General features: G+C 39.7%; 1 protein-coding gene across 2 annotated transcripts in view; it reads left to right on the forward strand.

Moving 5' to 3' along the window:
• Positions 1–21,170, forward strand: part of MACROD2 (mono-ADP ribosylhydrolase 2) — a 936,136-nt gene that overhangs the window by 50,300 nt on the left and 864,666 nt on the right. For both annotated transcript variants that reach the window (XR_013931490.1, XM_080408518.1), the window contains exon 3: positions 18,930–19,037. Coding sequence is in view for 1 of the 2 variants with exons in the window: in XM_080408518.1 (XP_080264644.1) it covers positions 18,930–19,037 (108 nt within the window). In the remaining variant the exon portion in view is untranslated. The remainder of the gene's footprint in view (positions 1–18,929; positions 19,038–21,170) is intronic.

The raw sequence follows: 21,170 nt of genomic DNA on the forward strand, positions 1-21,170 counted from the left end.
AAGATTATCAGACTTCTCTGAACTTCATTTTGGCGGCCTGTGGTACATGGGGATATGCAGTATATCGGATAGTTTAATTGGGAGACTCTCTGTTGGAAGAAGGGTTCGCCGGAGTCAAGAAGATGCTCAATATGAGTTATGCATCTTGTTCAACTTTATTAGTTTCTAACACTACTTACATAGAACCGATACACATGCATATTCATAAAGCAGAAATATAATTGGTTAGTAGTCTCTAAACACGCGCAGTTCTCACACCCCTAATTATCATGACTAAAATGAGCATTCTATTATCCATGTAGCTAATTGTGTTGCTGTGCTTCAGCCTTGTAGTTTGTTACTCCCTATTTTCCCATACCGGTCCCTATCTTTCTTGGCCCTGCACCTGCTTTCCCAGCAGCTGTAGCTTGTTACAGCCATGGCCTGTTGGCACAATATAATTGCTTGGTCTCAGGGTTCAAGAATAGCTCAAGGCTACCTTTCTTGTTAACTTCAGCACAGCAACTTCAGTACAATTCTGATTACAGGCCTATTCTAATACCAGGCCTGGATTGTGCAGATCTTCAGAGATTCTAAGGCCACACTTCTGCAGCCATTCTTCTACAACTCTCTATCTGTTCTAGCCTAAAGGATGTTTTTATTCTAACTACTCTCAGGTTCTGTATAATACGCTAAAATTCACAGGTCTTACTACTTGGGCTGCTGAACGTGGCAAAGTGTGGATTTACATTGTGATTGCTGTTACACTTCACATAAGCAAAATGTCGGAGTCTAACATGTGGATATTGAATCACAGCAGTGGTGAATTTATTTTCTTGTAGCTGCTCTTGTGTTCTTTCTGTTAGTAACCAGTACACTGCAAAAAATGCTGGAAGGCAGAAGTTGCACTGAAACACTTCTCTGCTACTTGAAGCTTTTGTTATATCGTACATTCAGGAGAAAATATCCATAGTCACTTGTTTTCTTTGATGTATTTGTTGTAAATAAGCCATGTGGAATAGTGAACTTCTAGAAGATTAGACTGCTGAAATGCTTCCACATTTCAACTGATCAGTGCAATTAAATATGTATATTAATGTAACTGTTACTGCAGTTGCTTCAAACTTTCCCTTAAACATTGACCTCACTCTGAAGGTATAGAGAGTGTGTAAGAATTGTATTTCTGAGCTGAAATGTCAAAAAATTAGAATTTAAGTCTTCTTGCTGATGTTAATGTCTGCTCTGTGTACTGGTACATATGGAGGGCAACTGGTACCACCTAAATGAGACTCTGGAGAGAGCAAGTGAAGCTCCAGGTACAACAAAATTGGTGATGACTTGGCAATGCCATGCCAAGTTCTGATATTTTCTTCAAGTGAAAGGCTGCTATTGGCAGTGACAAACTAAAGAGGTCTTGAAGGGGGGCGGTGGTGGTGGGGAAATCCTCTGCAGGCTTGACAAGCCAGAACAGAAACTGATCAGGAAAGTGGAAAGGGTTCTTTACCATTTACTTCCAGCACTGTATACAGTGAAAAAAATGACAGATTGATTAGTAAAGTGTGGAGTGGCTGTTCAGGAAGAGTGATGAGGAGAAATCAAGAAAGCAACCAAGAACAAATAAAGTGAAGCAGGTGCAATCAATCAGCTGCTGGAGTAAGGAGAAGGGGAGAGCATCTGGGCTGGCAATACTCCCTGTAAATACTCAACTGGAGATTAAGAGTCTTCAGTACTGCACAAGTTTTTGTACTGACTGTTAGGAGGAAAGCGCGTGAACAATGCAAAAGCTTTATGGTACCCATTTTTACCACACTAGGTTAGGAGATTCCAGTTAGGTATGCGTTTTGTTATAAGGAAGTTTAACGAAAGAGTATTGAAAAAGCTCTGTGCAGAACTACTGAAATCGACATGTCCTATAAACTTCAGATTGTGAAGGAGCCAACCTGACCCCCATGATATATTTGCATGCTCCTTATTGACAAGTTTGGAGAACATACCTTAGTTTGGGGAGGAAAATGTTTCTTCCCCACCCTTCCTCCTCCACCCTTTGGTATGAAGTTTGCGTTCAGAACTAAGTTCTGAAGAAAACCAGTAAAGCTTGGAGTAAGTTGATGTTAAGGTAAATTTGAGCAAGGCTGGAAGTCTGTAACAGAGTGATGTGTAACAGTTTAAAGGCTTCTGAGGAGTTAAGTTAGGGAATCCTCAATGGCAGCTTTGTCTTTTCTTACAGCAGCAAAGGTGTTTGAAAACATTTGGAAGTTGAGAGCAGCTGTGTATAGGTTTTGTCTTTGTTTTGCTCTTTTGTGACTAAACCAAAAACCTACAGGTTTTGCAGTTCTCATATAGACACGACTAGTCATAAGAAATTAAGCTTCTGTGTATGTTGACATGGAACTTGGTCAATATTTCTGATAGTTTTGGTATTTCTTTTTGTGGGGGGAGAAGGTGGGGTGTTGCAGCACAATGTGGAATGCAGGGACTAAGCCCAATGCCTCCTGCTCTGCACTGAGGGAAGCAAGCTGACGTGGATATGTGCATTTCCAGCAGGACTACATTGCCAACACCTCTGGGTTTTGGCATACAACTTGCCAGGATGCACAAGTGGACCTCGGAGATGAAGTATCGTAACACTGCCCCTTTTCCTTCCACTGCTGTTATTGACAAGTGGTCCTCTTTCATGTAAGAGGAGATGATAGGAAGGGAAAAAAATTCTTGTTCTTGAAGTAGCTCTGTAAATATAAGCTTTCTTTGGTTTAACTGCGTTTATTAAGGAAACGAAGAATTGTCCACTTTGGGAACAAAGAATGAACCTGTCATACAGGGCTGGATAGTACGTATATACTGTAATCCGTCATTCCTCCCACTTCTTATCCTTCAGATAGACCAAAGGTAGACACATCTCATCTGTTCTGTTACGTACTTTGAAGTAGAGATGCTTTCTGACAATATGAGAATAATGGACTTGTTTTCTGAAGCTCTGGATTTTGTATGTCTGTATTTCAATGCTGTTTATTATATACCACCTTATGCTAGGCATTCATCCTGTACAACAATGGCTGCTTGTGTTTTGTGATGTGTGGTGAATAAAATGCCACCATGTAGATGAATAACTAGTGCTTTTTGAAGTTAAATACATGTATTGGCTTTTTCTTGGGTACACAAGATGTCTTTACTCTTCAGTGGGGAGTATGAGAGATTGCTTCAGAAAACTTTTCCTTGAAAGCTTTTTGAAAAATCAGTGTCTCGGGAATTCTGCTGTCACAGAGTTTTGTGTCACTGGTAGAAAAATGTTTTGTTGCATTACTGGGATAATTCAGAAAATGGAATAAATTATATAGTTTGAACTCGAGGCAGCTGACAGTCCTGCTGACTCTCACGGCCTCTGGGATTCACTGGTATAGCAGGGGTGCCAAGAAAACAGCAAATTCAGATGATGGTTTAAAGATCTTTGCTAATGGTAAGGACTACTTTTGATTGGATGAAGTTAAAACGTTAGGACACAGTAACTGTTGACGGTTTTATTTTTGCTTAAATGCCATGAAAGATCTGCAGTCCTTTTTCTAAGCAAGTCTTGAAGTATGTTTAGATGTTTTGACAGCCTCTGGATTTTCTTAATCTGCTGTCTTTTTAGAAAATCGTATGGTTCAAGATGTATTGGAATTAATCTTACTCTGAGGGCTTTATGTGTAATATTTGATTAATAAAAGCATCTTTGTACTATGAATCTGTAGTTTTCTAAATAGTCAGTGAGTGGACACGATTATAGAGACAAGGCATCTAGATAAGCCACTCAAAATGCCTCATGCTGGAAAAAATAAGTAATACTGAGCTTCATTGACCAGCATTTGCGGAGATGGTTAACTAACCACAAGTCATACTGGGTTCTTCAGAGCATCTCTGTGTGGCCCTGTTTGATGTGAGTATCTGCCCTGTGGGAGCTATGAATTAAGGTGACAATCATCAAACAGCTGTTGGAAAGTAATGGCACTATGAAGCAGCGGTGGAATTCAGCCAGACATCTACACGGGGGAGATGGCATCTCTCTGAACTACTCATTATTTTCAGGGAGTCATACAGAAAAAGAAAGTAGGTTCTGCTAGAACGTTACGATTGTCAAAAGTTGCCTGACAGTCAATGAGTTCTGTCTGTAATAGCTATGTGAAACCAGTGCACTTCAAGACCATCCCCCCACCAGAAAAACAAGTCCATCAGCTTGCATTACCTTTTTTTCTTACAGTGAATTTAACAACTGTCTTTAGAACAGATTTCTAGCGAAGTGACAATGATGAAAGTAAATCGAGACATCTTTGCTCAGTGTAATGCTTGCTATGTGTCAGTCAGAGAAAATGGTTCTTTTGCTACTGAAACTCTTTGTGCTGTGAACTTAACCAGACAGTTTTTCTGCAGAGTTGATGTAGAAAACTGCAATAACTTGCCTGCCACAGTTCAGGATCTCCTGCTGTTAGCTGTGGCCTTGAACATGAGTTTGAGCTTTCACAGATTCGCAGCTTTACTTAAACTTGTGCTATACTGGGTTTTGTCCTTACTTTTCATATAGTGGTATGGCACTCTGTTACTCATCCTAAACATTTTATCGCAAGGTCTCTTGAAGGCTATATGTTTAAGGTTAGAAAGCTGTGTCATTTAGAGGCATGTGGAGACTACTGCTTATTAATTGTTGTGTATAATAGCCTGGGGAGCTCCACTAAAAGACTAACATCTGTGGCTTCTATGAATTGTGTGAAGATCACAGTAATGAAATATTTTGGATACTTAGGGAACTATATGCTTTTTGTGAAAGTGTCTGTGAATCAGTTTGCTCATTCTGTTGTCTCTCAAAATTATGCATATATTAAGGAAGGAGCAAAGGAATTGCTGTGGTAAAAAGAGCAAACAACGTTTACAGCTTATTAGTCTGTACTAAAGTTATCCAGGAGTCTGCGTGCCCATGGCGTAATGCAGAGTGACTTTAAGGCAGAGATGGCTTATGTTTGGCTACAATAGATACCAAAGGCTGCCAGAGCCATAGGGGGTAACTGGAGCCTGGTGTGCTCTGCTTCTCCCAGGTTTTTGGCTGCCCTTTGGGGATGTGTCCTGAACAGATGCAAAGCTGCAGAGTGGTACAAATCTGACCATGTGATCTACTGACCTCTCACATCTTTCTGTCTTTCTAAACATATACATCAGCTATTCTTTTCCAAAGATAACCTTACACAGCGCAGAGAGGGGAAAAACTCTTCAGGTGCAAGTTTCCTTTAGTGTAGACTGAGAAATAACCTTTGGGTGTGGGTGGGTGGTTTGTTTCTAGAGGCAAGTATTCTTCTGTAGTTAGTGACATCCCTGATTGAAGTGGATAAAGCAGCATATGTAGTATGGTGGGGGGAAAAACTACAGTAAACTAAAAGAACCAATATGTATTCATTGACCTTGTAATTCCCTAGCGAACTGTCTGTTTATAGCATTTATAGGGTGGATTAGCAGTCAAAGAAATGACGCGCATGTTAGTTTTCTTTAAAATATTTTTGGAGAAAAATAAGAAAACACTTTTGCTTTCATAAAGTGTGTGAAATGATTATTAAAAAGCAAAAAATCAGCTCTGTTTATATAGATGAAGAACACAGAATCCAGTGTGGCTAATCCTCTCCCTAAGGAAGTAAATCACTTGGTTTTGATGTAATTAAGATGATTTCTTTTTAAGCTGCTGTTCCCTGATATTTTTTAACAAGTTAATTTCTGCACAGCATAAGCTTATACAGGTACTTGACAGAGTTATCCTTTTGTGGCCCTTTTGCATGCAGCTGTGAGAACACTCTTGTCGCTGGTGGCAGCCAGCTCCTCAAGGGGAAAGAGTTAACCGTAGGAAAGGATGCTGCTCTCAACAGTAAACTAGTATCCTTATTGAAGCCCCGCAAGCTCTCAATGCGTTTTAGAGAGTAATAGTAGGTGGAGATGCAAAGGGAAGTTAAAGATGTCTATGCCAGCAAGAATATTTCTTAAGAATGTTACTGATGGGCTGGTGACATGATTCTTGACTAGGTTAATAACTCCCACTCCCAAGTTTCTGTCCTATGCAACATGAGGAACAATCTTATTTTTGTAGCTACTGAAGATTGCTGTGCACTGAAGTTTTGTACAGAGGTCCCTAGGTAAGTACCAACCAGAATTAGAAAGTCCAGATGATGCAGCATGCTGTCAGCTGGCAGGCTTGTTCAGAGCGTGAGGAAGGATGGCTTTAGCAGCAGCAATGCTGTGTGTAGGTTGGTACGCACTGTTCCTCAGAAATTGTTGAGAAAGTTTAGGGTTTCTCAAGTTCCAGTCAGGAGTTTTCCAGTGGCTGACTTTTCTCATATTCAAGACTACTAAGGGAAAGAAGAAGAATTGTAACTTTTTGAGTGAGATAGTTTAATACAGGGGTCCTCAAACTAAGGCCCACGGGTTGGATACGGCCCCCAGGGTCCTCAATCCGGCCCCTGGTATTTACAGACCTCCCCCCCCCCCCCCCGGGGTTTGGGGGGGGGAACCAAGCAGCCGCAGATGACTGCGTGCCACTTCATCCACGTGCCGGCCCCCTGGTTAAAAAGTTTGAGGACCCCTGGTTTAACATATGGAGGAAGAAAGCAGTAAGTTATATATCTTGGTCTCCAGTAGTTTGTGTTGATGTGTATGTTTGTCTTTTCTCCTTTGAATAGTTTTCCCTCTTTTTGTATATAAAGGATGATCTCCTTTTGGGCTTGGGGACTGCAGGATCAAATCCTCAAATTAATTGCTTTGCTCTACAAAGACAGTTTCAGTATGTCACCTAGTTTTGCCCAGTATGGTAACTTGGCTAAAGTCCTCATCTATAATTTATGATGGATTGCGGCATATGTTCTCACAGTCTTTTGCAGACAGATGTGAGCCAGTGTGCCAGCCTGACTAGAAGCCACGTGTCTATGATTAGGTAGAGGCCAAGATCAAGCTGTTAAATTGTACCTGTGTCATTGCTTACTAGTGTAGACCTGTTGCCCAGCTACATGACTTTTGGATGTCTTTGTACATAGGTGGGAAAAGCTGACATCATCCTGCGGAAGACCGGGTCTTTTGATAAGACAGTAAGAGGCTGGTATGGCTTGTCTTAATTCACTGTATCATAGATGTGACAGACGTTTGTGAAGGTGCTGAACTGTTGCTTCAACTACGTTTTGCTGCCTGGGGCTAGTAGTAACTAGTGATCACACAGGATGGGCCTGTCAACTGCTCTCTTTATGTGCGAGACTTGCATCAAGTCTGGAAATTAACCACACATAAGGATACATATTTAACTCCCATGATAAGGTAGGGGGATCACTGATGCACTTCAAGTTCACTGAGCTCTGTTTGGATGATTTTAACCAGCTTTCATGCGTAGCTGCATTTGCTTCATGCACAATTAAACACTTCATTACACATGTGTTAAAAACCAAATGATTGGAAACCAGATAAGCTTGGTTTCCCTTTTTTGGTTTACTAGAGCCGAACTGCTTGCCATGTAGAAATGTCTCTAACAAATCCAACTAACGTCCAAATAAGTTGTTGTGGTATTTCTTACGTGAAGTGATACATGACTTTGTGCAAGGGTGTCTAGCTGATGTGCCATAGGAAAATCCAGTTGTTGCAGAGTGCCTCAGCCCCGTAGGAAGTGCTACATACAGGTGTGTTTGTTACGATGCACAGAAAATGCTCTTTCTTGCTGGAGAGAAGGCTTAACAATCCAGTTTAAATATAAACTTCTATTTTGTGCTGCTTTAAAACCCACTGAAATTAGTTTTATGCATGGCTCCATTTCTCTTAAGAAATATTGCTTGTTTAAATGCAGGGGGAGAAGCATAATGTTTGTGTACAGAAGAGGCACTGAGACTTGCATCTGTTGTGTGTTGACTTGGCATGTTTGCAGAAGTTGCAACGGCATTTACTGAAGTTTCCTGATGTTTTTTTTTTGTGAACAGGATACTATAGAATGTACAACCACCAAAATTAAACCTCTCAGCCTTGTGCTAGTAAAGCCAATGTGTTTATTTGTGAAAGCGGATGTAGTTGTTAAGGTGTGCTTTTGCACTAATGGCATCTCTAGGAGTTCACAATCAAACACTGAGTTAGAAATGACTGCCCTGTAGTTTACCAAGGGGATCCTGTCCAAAAGACTCGGTCCATCTATAACGCAGATATGCAGAAAGCATAGAACTGGTTGCACATCTGTCTTGCTTTAAAACATTACCTGCCTTATTCTGCTTTCTCCTTTTTCACAGAGGCTTTTTTGTGCAAATGTGTGCCTTTTTGTTTGTCTCTCTGGAACTGCTGGGTAGTCTGTAAAGGCATTGTATTTGTGCACCAAATGAAAACCAGGTAACTTATGACTTGTAGTTCACTGAAGTTCAACCTACATCTGATTTATTCCTGTATGCTAAATGTAATCTTTTCTGTATGAATAAGGTACTCTTAGTGCTCTCATACAAACATGCTGTGTGTTGCAGTGCTGTCCTTTTGTGGGAATGCTTAATGAGTCTACATCAACTGCAAGCAAACCTCAGACTTTATGTAACTGTCAGTGAGAGTATGGATCAGTTATATTTTAAAAAAGGTAGAGTTCCTTTTTTTTTTTTTTTTCTTCCCTCTTTCTTCATTGCTACCAGAGTTTTAACAGGAGAATGTTTGTAAACATTAATTTAAATAACTAAATCCTGACAGAATGATTGACTGAACAGGCTCTGAGGTTTTGTGTGTCTTTAATTTCCAGGTAGGCATGCAGAAGAAGATAGAGCTACATCTTTCTATTAACTGCTAGTGAGTTTGTATTACTTGTTATTTTTCAAGTCCTTTAAGTAAGCAAGCGTGACTTGCAATGCAAATGGGTCTTAGTAGAGTCCTCTTCAAATATTGAAGATTTTCTTCTATACCTTGCTGTTTGGATTGAAGCCCTACTATTTCTTAGAGTAGCAAATTACATGTGCTATCTCAGGGAGTAGGGGAGGGGAAATGCTGCAAGGTAAGCGCTACTCAATGAACCTAATGTCTTCGTGCGGAAAACGTCGTCTTTGGTACTTGCTCAAAAACTTACCTAGCTGTCCCCTGCTGCTAGAAAGCTGAAGTTCCTACTCCCATGTGGTAAGTGGTTGTCACTATATCTCATGCAAAGAGGTTCTTGAATGACAGTGCCATGAAATATTTGCTGACAGTTTTGCAGAAGTTTCATAGTTTGCTGGTAGTAACTTCTTATTTCCAAGCTCCACATTAAGTACTACAAAAGGCTGTCATGCTCAACTACAGAAGCTGTTGCTTAGCAATGGTGTAGGGAATTAAAAAACAGAGAATGCAGAATAAAAATAGTCTGCTTGGTAAACTAATGAATGAATGAAAGCTAATGAATTTGTAGTTTCCCACTATAAACTTATTTTAATTCCGCTTGATGGTGTACGTGCTCTTCACACCTATTAAAAATGGGTTTTTACGTTTTGGTAAATGAAATAGATGCTGCTGAAGACTGAACACTTGGTTGAGTGTGAAAAGGCAACTGAAAAGGCAACTTTTTTCCAGCCAGTTTCTGAAGCTGAGTGAAGGAATGCTGTGCTGCTGGTAGTGTAAATTTTGGATGAAGGCTCGTAGTTACCCCAGGAGGTACTGGATTGATTTGAACGTACCAGGAATAGTTGTGTGAATGCTGTGATATTAGCAAGAAACAACTCTTGCAGTGAAGGTTATCTGCTTTGTCTTTGAAGGAATCTAGTGAAGTAGCATCACCTATAGTCTTCTAGCTTTATAGAGAAGTATCAACATGCTCCTGTGAGGCAATGAACAGTGGTCTAAAGGAGCATAATATGTTTTTCTATAAACTTTTGAACTTCCATTGTTAATTTCAAGTTCTCTGTAGCAGAAGGAGGTTACAAAGTGGGAATCGAGTTGGAGATGGTGCAGTGTAGTTCTTGCCTCCATGTGGCCTTGGTTGACTGTTTAACGTACTTCAGTACAACTCACACTGCCCTTCTGGAAGAAGGATCTGTGTATTGAAATCCTTGGCATCCCTCATACAGAGGTAGTGATAAACAGGCTTGGGCAAGAACCTAGTACATGTGCTATCCAACAGCATTTTTATTCCAATACATTGTCACAATATCTTGAATCTCTCTGAAGGCTCACATGAAAAAAACAACCGAACAAGACAGTGATTGAATGAATTTCTTCAAATACACAAAGCACAGCTCCTTCTGGGTCCTAGCTAAAGCAGCAGCCATTCCTATGGACCCTAAATCATGAAATCTCAAGCCAGCAGAAACAAGCATAGCAACTGGATTCTGACTCTCCAAGTAAACAGACAAATACCTGAGGGCCTCAGCCTACTTAAGTCATGTCTTTGCTGTCAGTGTGTATGCTGCTGAAGTGAGAAGACTTTGATTTATGAATTGACAATTGTGTGTCCCTGCAGACCAAGTTGCACCACAAATAAGAATTGAGAACATATTCCTTTTTTCTTGTTCTCCTTGTTTGTTGTGACTGTTTTCTCGAACTTTGGTCTTTGGTACTTTAACGCTCCATACCAAGTCTTCTCTTGGCAACCTTCTCTATTTTCTGTCCTTTCTCTTCTCCCAGGTTTAAAGGGTTTTTTGCCTTTCTGTTTTTTTTTGAGCGACATAGAACTGTATGGGATAGACTGAGGAAAATGTTGGAATATGACACTGTAAGGACTATACAAGCCCTTGGTAATACAAGAGTAGTTGCCTTTTGCATGAGCGTTGTGTGGTTTGTTAGGACTGACTGGTTATTTTTTATCCATCCTCATGGTACACTACTCTGTCTCCTTGATGCGTAACTTAGTCTTCAATAGCTCCAGTTCAAACATGCCGCTGAAAAGTAGAGGCTCATATGTACAGCCTTGTTCCTGGGCTGCTGCTAGCTGTATTATTACATTTAATTTTGACCAAGTGAGTTTGTTTTGGGCATTTTGCAGTAGCTTTAAATGGGTGTTTTATAGCACTCAGAGTAGAACTCGGATACAGAACTCAATTACGGCGTGGTTCGTTGGATGTGGGCTACTCAGTTAACCAGTGGACATCATGTGATGCACATGTCCTCAGATGGGGCTATTTTATACCTCCTGAAAAACGTTGAATGGGAGACACCATGGCCTCCTGACCTGGAAGATGGGGCAGAGTGCAAACTCAGCAAATTTTTCCATAGTGCAAAAGTGGAAGGTGCAGTTGATGCACCAGGTGAACCACAGATATGATTAAGGGACTGGAGCATCTCTTCTGCAAGGGGGGACTTAGCCTGAAGAAATGACACCCCAGATGGGACCTGATTGGTGCTTATACAGATATGATGGGAAGGTGTAAAGAAGATGGCTTCACACTTTTCTCAGTGGTACTCAGTGACAGGACAAGAGGCAATGGGCATGAGTTGAAAGAGGAAATTCTTTCTGAGCATAAGAAAACAAAACTATAAACTGGCTCTGAGGGCACCTGAATGCTGGAGCAGGTTGCTTTCTATCTTTGGAGATACTCAAAATCCAGCTGGGACAGGGACTTGGGCAACTTGCCTGGGGTGACTTTGCTTTGGATGGAGAGGTTGGTCTTGACAATCTCTAGAGGTCCCACCCAACCTCATCAGTTCTGTGGTTTGTGGTGTCTGCATGCCTCATAAGCTTTGTAGGTGGCTAATCCAATTATGCCACTTTGTAATTAGCTGAAACGGCGCATATTGGCAGGGTGTGCAGGCTGGGACAAGGTGTTGGTGTTCATGCGGTACCTTAGACTTGCATGTTGTGCTGCATTTTTGGCTAGCTAGAAGGTGATTTGTTTGCAACAGATGTTTCTTCCTTGTATTCAGGTTCTGATTTAGTTTAAGTCCAAAACCTGATAGAGCAAATCTGTACTACAAATCTGAAATACTAGAGTGCATCTGTGAATGCTTTCCGCCTGGTGATGGAACATATGGAAATAATGCTTATCTTGATTTAGATAAGCAATTGCCTTTCCTGTACAATCATCCACAGTTAGTAGGAGTAGAAGCAGGCACGTAATGTAACCGATCTTACAATCTGTCTTTTCTAATGCTCCGTAAACCTATGTAGGATCAAATGGAATGGAAAGCTGTGTTATATGTGAGGTTTGTAATTGCTAATAGTTTGTCATTTTTAATCTGTACAAGATACTTGAAAAAAGAAAGCATTTAAAAAAAAAAAAAAAAAAGGCACTTAGGCACAAAAGGAAATAGTGCAGAGAGTAAGTTGCAGAATGGTTGTGTTTCCCTGTGGTCAGATGTGCTCTTAAGGCTCACTTGACTCCTTTGTTTTTTCAGCAGAGTAGCCCAAGGAAAGTGGAGCAGTGTCCTAGTCCGGCCTTTGCTGAGGATTCTCCTAGGAGTGGAAAGACTGGCTCTTGTCCGGGGTTGATGTTGTGTCATTATCCCTTGGTCAAGTTCTTTTCCCAGCACTGTTTCCAGATCGATGTTACGGGCTGCTGTTGTAGAAGCCTTCCTTGCGGAGATACATATTTCTACTAGTAGCTGGCATAGCAGGGATGAGATAGCGGGCAGAGTTACTTATTTTTTCCTTGGAATTCATTTACTTCTTTCTTCTGTGAATTGCAAAGCTGGCTATAAATGATGAAACTTGCCCATTTTCAGTTTTGTTTCTTGTAATTCAGTCTGTTACTCTTGTTTTTATGAACTAAAGAAAAACAGGCTTGACTTGTTTAACAAAATTTCATTTTGATAGTGCAAGCCTGTGAGCTTAGCTGCTGTAAATCCTTTTAACTTGTTCTTTCTTTCATTTCTCTTATCTGCTTTTGCTTGTGGAGTGCCAAGAGCCTTTTTCTTTGCCATAGGTATTACTTTATATTATGGGGCTTTAATAACTATTTTTACTACTCTGTGTGTGCTCCACTCTTTTGTTATCATGTAGTTTTAAAATGAAAATGTGTTTGGGTTTTGTGTTTTATTTAACAGAAGCTCTTCCAGCTGTAGGTTTTTCTCCTCCCTTTGGTTGCAAACTCTTTGGTATTGCTGTAGGAATTTTTGTCAGTGGATGTCTGGTACCTGTTTTAAAAAGATGCTTTAAAGTGTACTAGACTTTAAAATCCTATATATTTTAGCAGTGACTTTTAGAGTTGATTTTACGATAAGTTTGTGCCATGCTTTTTCCATTGCACCAGCTCTTTATGCATGCTCTTATATTCATATATGCATATATTTTATACGTATGTATTTATATATGCATGCTTTTATATTCATGCTCTTTATGGGGGCTCCCTCTAGTGAGCAGTTCTGAAAGTCGTTTTTTTCCTCTTAGTCACGTGTTTTCTTTCCAAGTGCAGTTTTTGTTTTCTAAATCCAATACATTTTTCTGTGAGTTGTAAAGGTCCTTTTCCTTTGGTAGCGCTGGAAGGACTTGTAGGTAGAACTGAGGGATAGGACTGCCTATTTGGTGTATTTGGTGTTAAGACCTCAGCTGCTCAACTCCATCATACTTAAAGATGTAGCTCTGTGGACTCAAGGTGCTGGGAGCATGATTAAAGGCCCAAAAGGTGTGGCCTAGGAGGAAAAGCTAAAGGAAGTTGGGCTGTATAAACAGAAAGATAGAAGACGATGGGGTGGATCTGGAGGGAAAAAAATGGTGGTGTGACATAAATTTTCAACCAGTGAAGATCTTCAATTTTAATTATTCCTGAGGCTGGAGCAGAGGGAACCAGAGGAGGACCTGGAGTGTTTGTGGTGTGTCCACTGTTGTGTGTTTTCAAAAACAGCCTAAACAAAACAGATTTTGCGAAGGATGTAACAGGATCAACTCTATATTTTGTACATTTGTGTGCAAAGATGATTTAGTGACCACTGATTTCACTTTCTAATAGGAGCTACAGTAAACTTGTTAGCAATGATAAAGTTAAAAAAAAAAAAAGCTTTTCCCCCCCCCCTTTATTTCCTTTTTTTAGGTATTTTTTGGTATATTGTTACACTTCCCTAGCAGATGTTGTCATGTTGTGTTGTGTGTCTTTTTCCCCTTCCCTCCATCAAAATCGGCCCAGAGAAGGGGTGGATGAGGGCTGAGTTAGGGCTAGGTAAGCAGGGGAAAAAAGTTTGAGAATTATTTAGGTTAGAAGAGTGGCAGAGTAGGCACTTGGGAAAAAATTCAAAGCGTAAGTCTTAGTAATTGCTTTTATGTTGGGCGTTTCCTTAGGGTTCTGTTAGGTCCTCACCTGCTTGTGAAAATGCAGATTTTTGGGGTGTGTGTGTGCTTGCTTTACGCTTCAGTGTCTCACTTTGCAAATTTAATTTCATTTCTTTGGAATGCATACACTTGAACTGACTGTAGTTATGCCTACAGTCATTTTACAATAGACTTCTATTGTGCTGTGAAAGGCATTTCAAAAGTTTGTGAATATTCCATTTATCCTCCTCCATAATAGCTTTCTTTATATGCCAATTAATTCTTTGAATTCATCTGAACCTAAAAGCTCTAAACGGTTGTGAAATATACCTGTATGGGAGACCATTGCTTTGCTGATGCTTTTAGCCCAAGGTCTTGAATTCATTAGGGCCCTTTATTCCAGAGGCTGGGCTGGCAGCAAATGTTCCTGGGAAGTTATGGGGGATGAAGACTCTGGGATTGCACCGTCTCAGATAACCAGACTTTACATGAACATGCCTTGTAAAATTCACATTAAACAAAACAAAAACAGGGTTTATTTGCTTTTGACACGCAGACATAATGTGCTTAAACCCCAGTTTGAGCCCATTCATAATCCTCACTGTTGACACAAGGTACAACAGAACTGTTAGCACAACTATTGAGATCAAGGAAGAAAAATAACTCAGTGTGTGAGTGTTGGGAGAGAACTGAGCTGGCCAAACTAATGCTGATTATCACTGCTTTGTGAGAGCTCTCCGCAGTGGCTTTTTTTGTTGCGGGTTTGTTTTTTGGTTTGGTTTTGTGGTTTTTTTTGTTGTTGTTGTTGTCTTTTGGGAGCATCTCCCAGTAAAAGCCTGTGTTTTTACTTTTTCAATGGAGATGGGCATGCGATAGAAGTTAGAGGCAGTCTGCTCTGGAGGGAAGGAAAAGCCCAGAAACAGTGTCCCCAGTGGTATGCAAAGATAAAAACTCCAAGTAAAGCAGAAGCTATTGTTCATACTTAATACTGCCACAATCCCATTGCAACAGCGATTTTGCCATTTTACTAACCGTGGCTTGATTAAAAACAGTGATCTGAAGGCATCCAGGGTTCTTGCGCAGGCACTGGCTGCGTGTTCAGTTTTGCTTGTGAGCCAGGATTGCTGTGGTGACAAGGGGATGGCAGCAGTTCTAGCAGGCAGGGAGCCTGCCTTCACTGCGCGGCTGGAAAATCTTCAACATCTTCTAGTACCTCTTAAATTTTACTGTAGCTATGCTGGGATTCCTGTGGAGGTACTTCAGAAAATTCAGTCTCTCTTGCTTTGCTTGGGTTTTTTGTCCTGAAGACTTCTTATATTCACAGCCACAGACTAAACAAAATAATTTTTTGTCTTTGAGTCTGTGATGCATCAATTTAAAACTGAGGTGGATTTTGTCATAGTCTTGATGTAGTGTAGGTTTAGTTGGTGAGGTTTTTGTTTGGGGTTTGGTTTTGTGCCTTTTTTGGTGTGTTGTTTTTTTTTTTTTTGTTTGGTTGGGTTTTTTTAGGACTGGAATATATTAGAATTTTCCTGGCTTTCCAGCTGTTCTGCCTTTAATATGAGCTCTGGACAACCAATGTGGAGACAGACTGGAAAGCTTGATTTGCTTGTCAAGCAGGCTTTCTTATCTCTAAAAACTTAGGTTGAGTCTAGGGACACTTCAGAGGGTTTATTTCTTGAGGATGTACGTACAGCTGTTTTGTTACTGGAGAGCAAGAAATACTCTCATTCCCTTGTTACCACAAGTGCAAGGTAAATCTGTTACTACTAGGATTTTTTGTTAATGTACACATGATGTGTATCCTTTGCAAAATACACAATCCCCTGGAACTGCTGGTTTGTCATTGCTGAATTATGGTACCATGAATTACAGGGTAATACCTAGAGCATTTGACTTTCCTGGGCGTATTTGAGGACTGACCGTACTTATTTATAGATCTGATGTTAATCGTTCCCTTGGGAAGAGACTTTGAAGTAAATTAGTGCAGGTTTTCTTTAGTTTGAGAGACAGACAGAAAAGTGCGTGGTGAAGGAAGAGATGGGAGACAGAGGTGGGAAGCAAGTTACTTGTAACGACCAGGAATGCCTTCACTGTTGCTGCCAAGGTGAGGTGACTAAACTGATTACAGGAGAAGAAAATACCCAAAATCAGGTATCAGTTTTGACTTTGTTAGGAAATGCTGTCTGCCAGCCCCAGAGATCTAACAGATGGCAAAGGAAATAGTCTTCTCTCCTGCAACTATTAGTATGATACTGGGATTACTTTTACAGTCAGAAATGTCTTAGTAGACTTGTTGAGTGTCTTTGTGAATAAGATTTGGCTCTCCATGACTTCCATCAGTGTTAAGCATCCTTCTTTAACAACCCAAACAAAATAAAATAAGTGCAAGCTCAAATCTCTGTTAAACAGACTTTTATTCAAAGAAACAAAGGTAATCTATCAGAGATGTAGAAGGCTACAATGCAAAAATGTACAATACAAAAAGCACATGCTTTTACTGCTGAACTGTATTAAAGACAGTGGCCATCGGGGCTCTTCGAAGAATTGTAGGGCAGGTAAGAGACTTGCTGAAGAGGATGTGATAGATTATATAGGAGTGTTGTTTGTTTTTTCTCATGAGGTAGTGAATTTGCTAATGCTTTTTCATGAGAAAGGAGTCTCAAGAGAACCACACTCCAATATATTCAGTATTAGTAAGGAGTGAGAACTAGAGGCAAAGTTGTGAAGGTGTGGAGGATAGAAAAATTGGGAGGCAGTGCTCGGTGCACACGACACGGTGTTGCATGGCTCCCTACAGAAAGGGTTCAGGTGACCTTACTGGTGAATTGACTAAGGGACATCTCTGCTTTCCCTCTGACTCGGAAATCAATGATAATGAGAGAATTAAGTTTGTTTTAATTGTGTGGTATCTGTTTCTCCATGCCTCTTCCTGGTGGATTTTTTTTTATTACTTGTTTTTGTGTCATACTGGCACATATACTATAGTATCCAAACTGTGCTTTCTATTTAAATGTAATAGGTTTGTTTGGAGAATTCAATGTGTTTTGATTTGATGTTCACTACTGTTGCAGTAACTTGGGCAGAAGGTGGAGGGGGAGGATGATGATGATGTGTGTTTTAAATTTGGCAGAGCTCCAGTAGGATGCTCACTGGGGAGGGATGGGGAAAACAACTGTCCTGTTTGTTGGCAAAATGCATTTAACATGAAAGCAGATAACAAATCGGACTCTGTAAATCAGTTACAGAGGCTGATTTTTATTTTAACACAATTCAACAGCTAACTGCAATGGTCATCCATTTTTCCACAGAAGATAAACAAGGTTATGATTATGATAATAAAATCTTCATATCATTCCACATAAATGCTCTTTGCTTTGGATAAGACAATGAGCATGATCTGGTGGCAATGGAGTAGTTTCTTTTGGAGCCAAATACAAGAATTAAACTCTTGAATATACACACAAGGCTACCTTTATGCTAACGTAAGTCACAGTGGCAACATATCTTTTGCTGGAGGTGGCATGGATTTTGCACTAGACGTGATAGCGATCTGAAGTAGAATTGAGTGAGACTAGTTATTTTGGAGTGGTTGAAATAAACAGTGACTTCTGATGCCAGTCATTTGTGCTGAAGTTGGAACAAGATCTAAATAAATATAACTTTCTTATTTCTACTTCTGGTTGCTTGTGGTGCTAACAAGTTTGAGCAGATATACTCAAACTGGTGGAAATTGATTTAAATAAAAGGTTGGTGTAAAAACTAAAGGGCCAGATTTGTTTGGACTTCTACCTTCTCACCAAATCTTCCCTTGAGGGTTTGGTCTTTTTTGTTTGTCAAATAAATTTCAGTTGCTCTGAAGACTGGGAACTGTTTCCCACTTAAATTGTCACTTCAGCAATTCAGTTCTATTTCTGGCCAATATATGAACTCAAGCCTCTTGAGAGGCTTGGCTTGTGTCAGAAAGAATTAATTAAAAAAAAATAATAAAAATAAATTAAGCAATCTTCTCTTCTCTCTTTGGTCCTTGACTAATTATGTAGATGCCTAACAATGCAAGACTAGGTTAAGGTTTTGGCCAATATATGCTCGTAGAAGTGTTCACTTCATTTGAAGTGAATTGGTGATGCAAACATTAAAAGTTTATCAGAATAAAGGACCTATTATAACGTTGCTTAGTAAAAAAAACTTATGAAAACGAATGTGTGTTGTCTTCATTCTCCCCTTGCAGCTGAGCAATTTAAGCTCCAAGTTTTAAATTTGCTGGTGTTTTTGTTCAGGTTTTTCTTCTCCCCTCTACCTGCTTCCAGGGCTAGTTCTGAATGCTGGGGCTGTTGGCAAATGGTGTTCTCGTGTGTTGTTGTATACATTGGAATAATTTTGGGTTGGAAAAATTACTGCTTCAGCAGAAGGATTGTCTTAACTGTCGTCTTTTTTTTTTTTTTTTTTTAATTTGCATCCTTGTTGTTACAAAAGAAAATTACTTAACGGATCTACCTCCAAAAAACCGTGTTTGTTTATACAGGTTTTTGTTTTTTTTTTAAAATCACACGGAGTGTGGGCCAGGAATCCGTGCTTCATAGTAGCTTGTATTTGAAAACAAGTAAAAAGCAAGTAGTGTGATTTTACAGACATGCTGTTATCTTTGTGGGTTACCAGTGCCCTCTCGAGGTGAAACCGAAGGATGCTGCAGTCCGACAGCAATAGTGTATCTGGAACTGCTGATACCTGCTCTGGTCTTGTAAATAGTGATCTCAGACCCACATTTGTAATCCGCTTTTACTGCTTTCTTGGTTCCTAGGTGAAAACACTAAAGAAGATCTGCAAGGGAAGAAAAGTCTGGGCGAGAAAGTTTCTCTCTATAGAGGTGACATTACATTGCTTGAGGTTGATGCCATCGTTAATGCTGGTAGGTGATTAAATTTTTTACATTGTTATGATGTGAAGATCCTTTATAGCACTATGGTACAAGTTTGAACTTTGAAAAGTTGCGTAAAAATGGTATGTACTGTGGAAATCTGTTTGAAACTATGTATTTTTCCCAGTTTCTTTATATCTGTTCATCCTGTGTGCCTTTCCTGTGTCAAAGATTATTGTGAAACTTTAATAGTATGGTTACCGAGGAAAAAAAATATCTCTTGACTTTACTTGAGTATCTGAGACTTCACACTTGATACTGTAGAAGGTTGAGATCTAACAGTAAGTTACTGCAGATTATTCCAGTCTGTTTTTATAAATCAAGCCGTTTGGGGCTAGGTAATGTGAAAACCTGAACAATAAGGTGATAGGAAAACTGAATTTTCGTTTCATGTGTTTGAATATTTGCTTTCTTGTAAGGAGATTTTATTTTTTGAGTTTTTGGTCGTGAACAAAAACCCCCAAATGTACTCAATGTTCTAGTACCTCTTCTCTCTTAGTGACCATGTTTCCAGGTCTGCAACTGGGGTGAGCTGTGCATAGCATCTTCTTGTGACAGCAATGGGGGGAAATGCCTACGTAATTAATTTCTTTGTACATTAGGTTATAAGGAGCTAATTTGGTTGGGAAAGACTCTGGAAAGGTTTCCCCCTACACGTGTGCCCCAGCGAAATCTTGCCTGCATTCCCCACCCCAAAAAGAATGTGGGTGGTGTGTCCCGAGCCTGGAAATTCCCTTCCCCCTGCCACCTAGTATTTGGCTAGCGTTGTCCTCAGTTGTTAGGAGTATTGATTCATTTTCAAGAACGAATTTTTGGTGGTATCCGTTTATTGGAAGGAAACATGCTGCAGCATCTTCTCTGTGATGGAATAAAGTGCAGAGATTCCCAAGTGTGTGTTGGCCGAAGTTGATGTGTGTTTACTATAGTAAAAATCTGTGTGGAAATACTGGCTCATGTCTGTAAAGAATGCTGAAATGTTTGCTTATATGGTGTTGAGGTTGTAAATAGACTGTCCTGGATTGTTTGATTTTGTTGTTCTGCATGACTCCCCACTTTACAGTGGAGACATGCTAGTGGGTTTTGTGAAGTACAGGTGGAATTCTCAGTTATCTCAAAATGCTTTTTTGCACTCCAACAAGTAATGAGGATGGTATTTCCATGCAGAACTTTTTAATTAATCTTCTAGTTTACTGGTGCATAAAAGCCTTGCTAAATTACAGATAAACAATACAGTAGCATCTATGTAACACGATCCTCTCCTCACTGTGTTGGCGAGGCCTCTGAAGCTTTAATCTTTTAATTTTTTTTCTCCGTTATTCTTTCAAGATGGCATTTCCAGTAGTGCTTTCTCTGACTTCCTTACTTTATTACTCCACGGTAAGTCAATATTAGTATGCTTCTCTCAATTTATATTTAGATTTTCTTTGTTCATATGCCTCCCTTGAATTACAGGCTGGAACCAGTTGCAGGTTAGTTTTGGAATAGGAATACTTTGCTTTTCTTGATTTAAAGGGATTTTCTCCCTTTCTTTTGAAATGTCCAAAAACCTATATGCTAGATGGCATTATCTACCTGTGAACTTGCCTGCCATCCTGGTAAGAAATACATCTATCTGAATAGAAATAAAAAATAGAACTCCGTTAAAATCAACACATATTGATACGTAATTTAGAGGGAAAGATTAAAGGCCACTTGAAACAACACAACGTAACTGAGGTTGAAAGATGTAAAGAGGGATATAAGACTCTGTGTATCTATAACGCTTTTGCCAAAACCAAAAAGGTTATTTCTACCGATGTCTTCTGTAAGTAAGTTAAGAAGAGTTGGATTTGGGCTTAGTGCAAGTTTCAGATTACAGGTTGGCAAAACAATTTACTGGAAGGGACAGTGATACTTTGCTGTATCAGGCTGATACATAGCAGCAGTCCTAAGTCAGAGCATTGAGATAGGTGGATTTTTGAGATTCTTCTAGCCCCTTCTCTGTAATCTGTTATAGTTCCCAAGGTGTGTAATGTATTAACCATTATGAGTTGTTAATATGCTTAGATTACAACACTAACCTGTAGTTGCTTTGAAAAATCAAATACTCTTTATAAGTCAATGTAGTAATTAAAATTTAAGTTA

This window comes from Falco punctatus, assembly GCF_963210335.1.
Source record: "Falco punctatus genome assembly, chromosome: 12".
NCBI lineage: Eukaryota > Metazoa > Chordata > Aves > Falconiformes > Falconidae > Falco > Falco punctatus.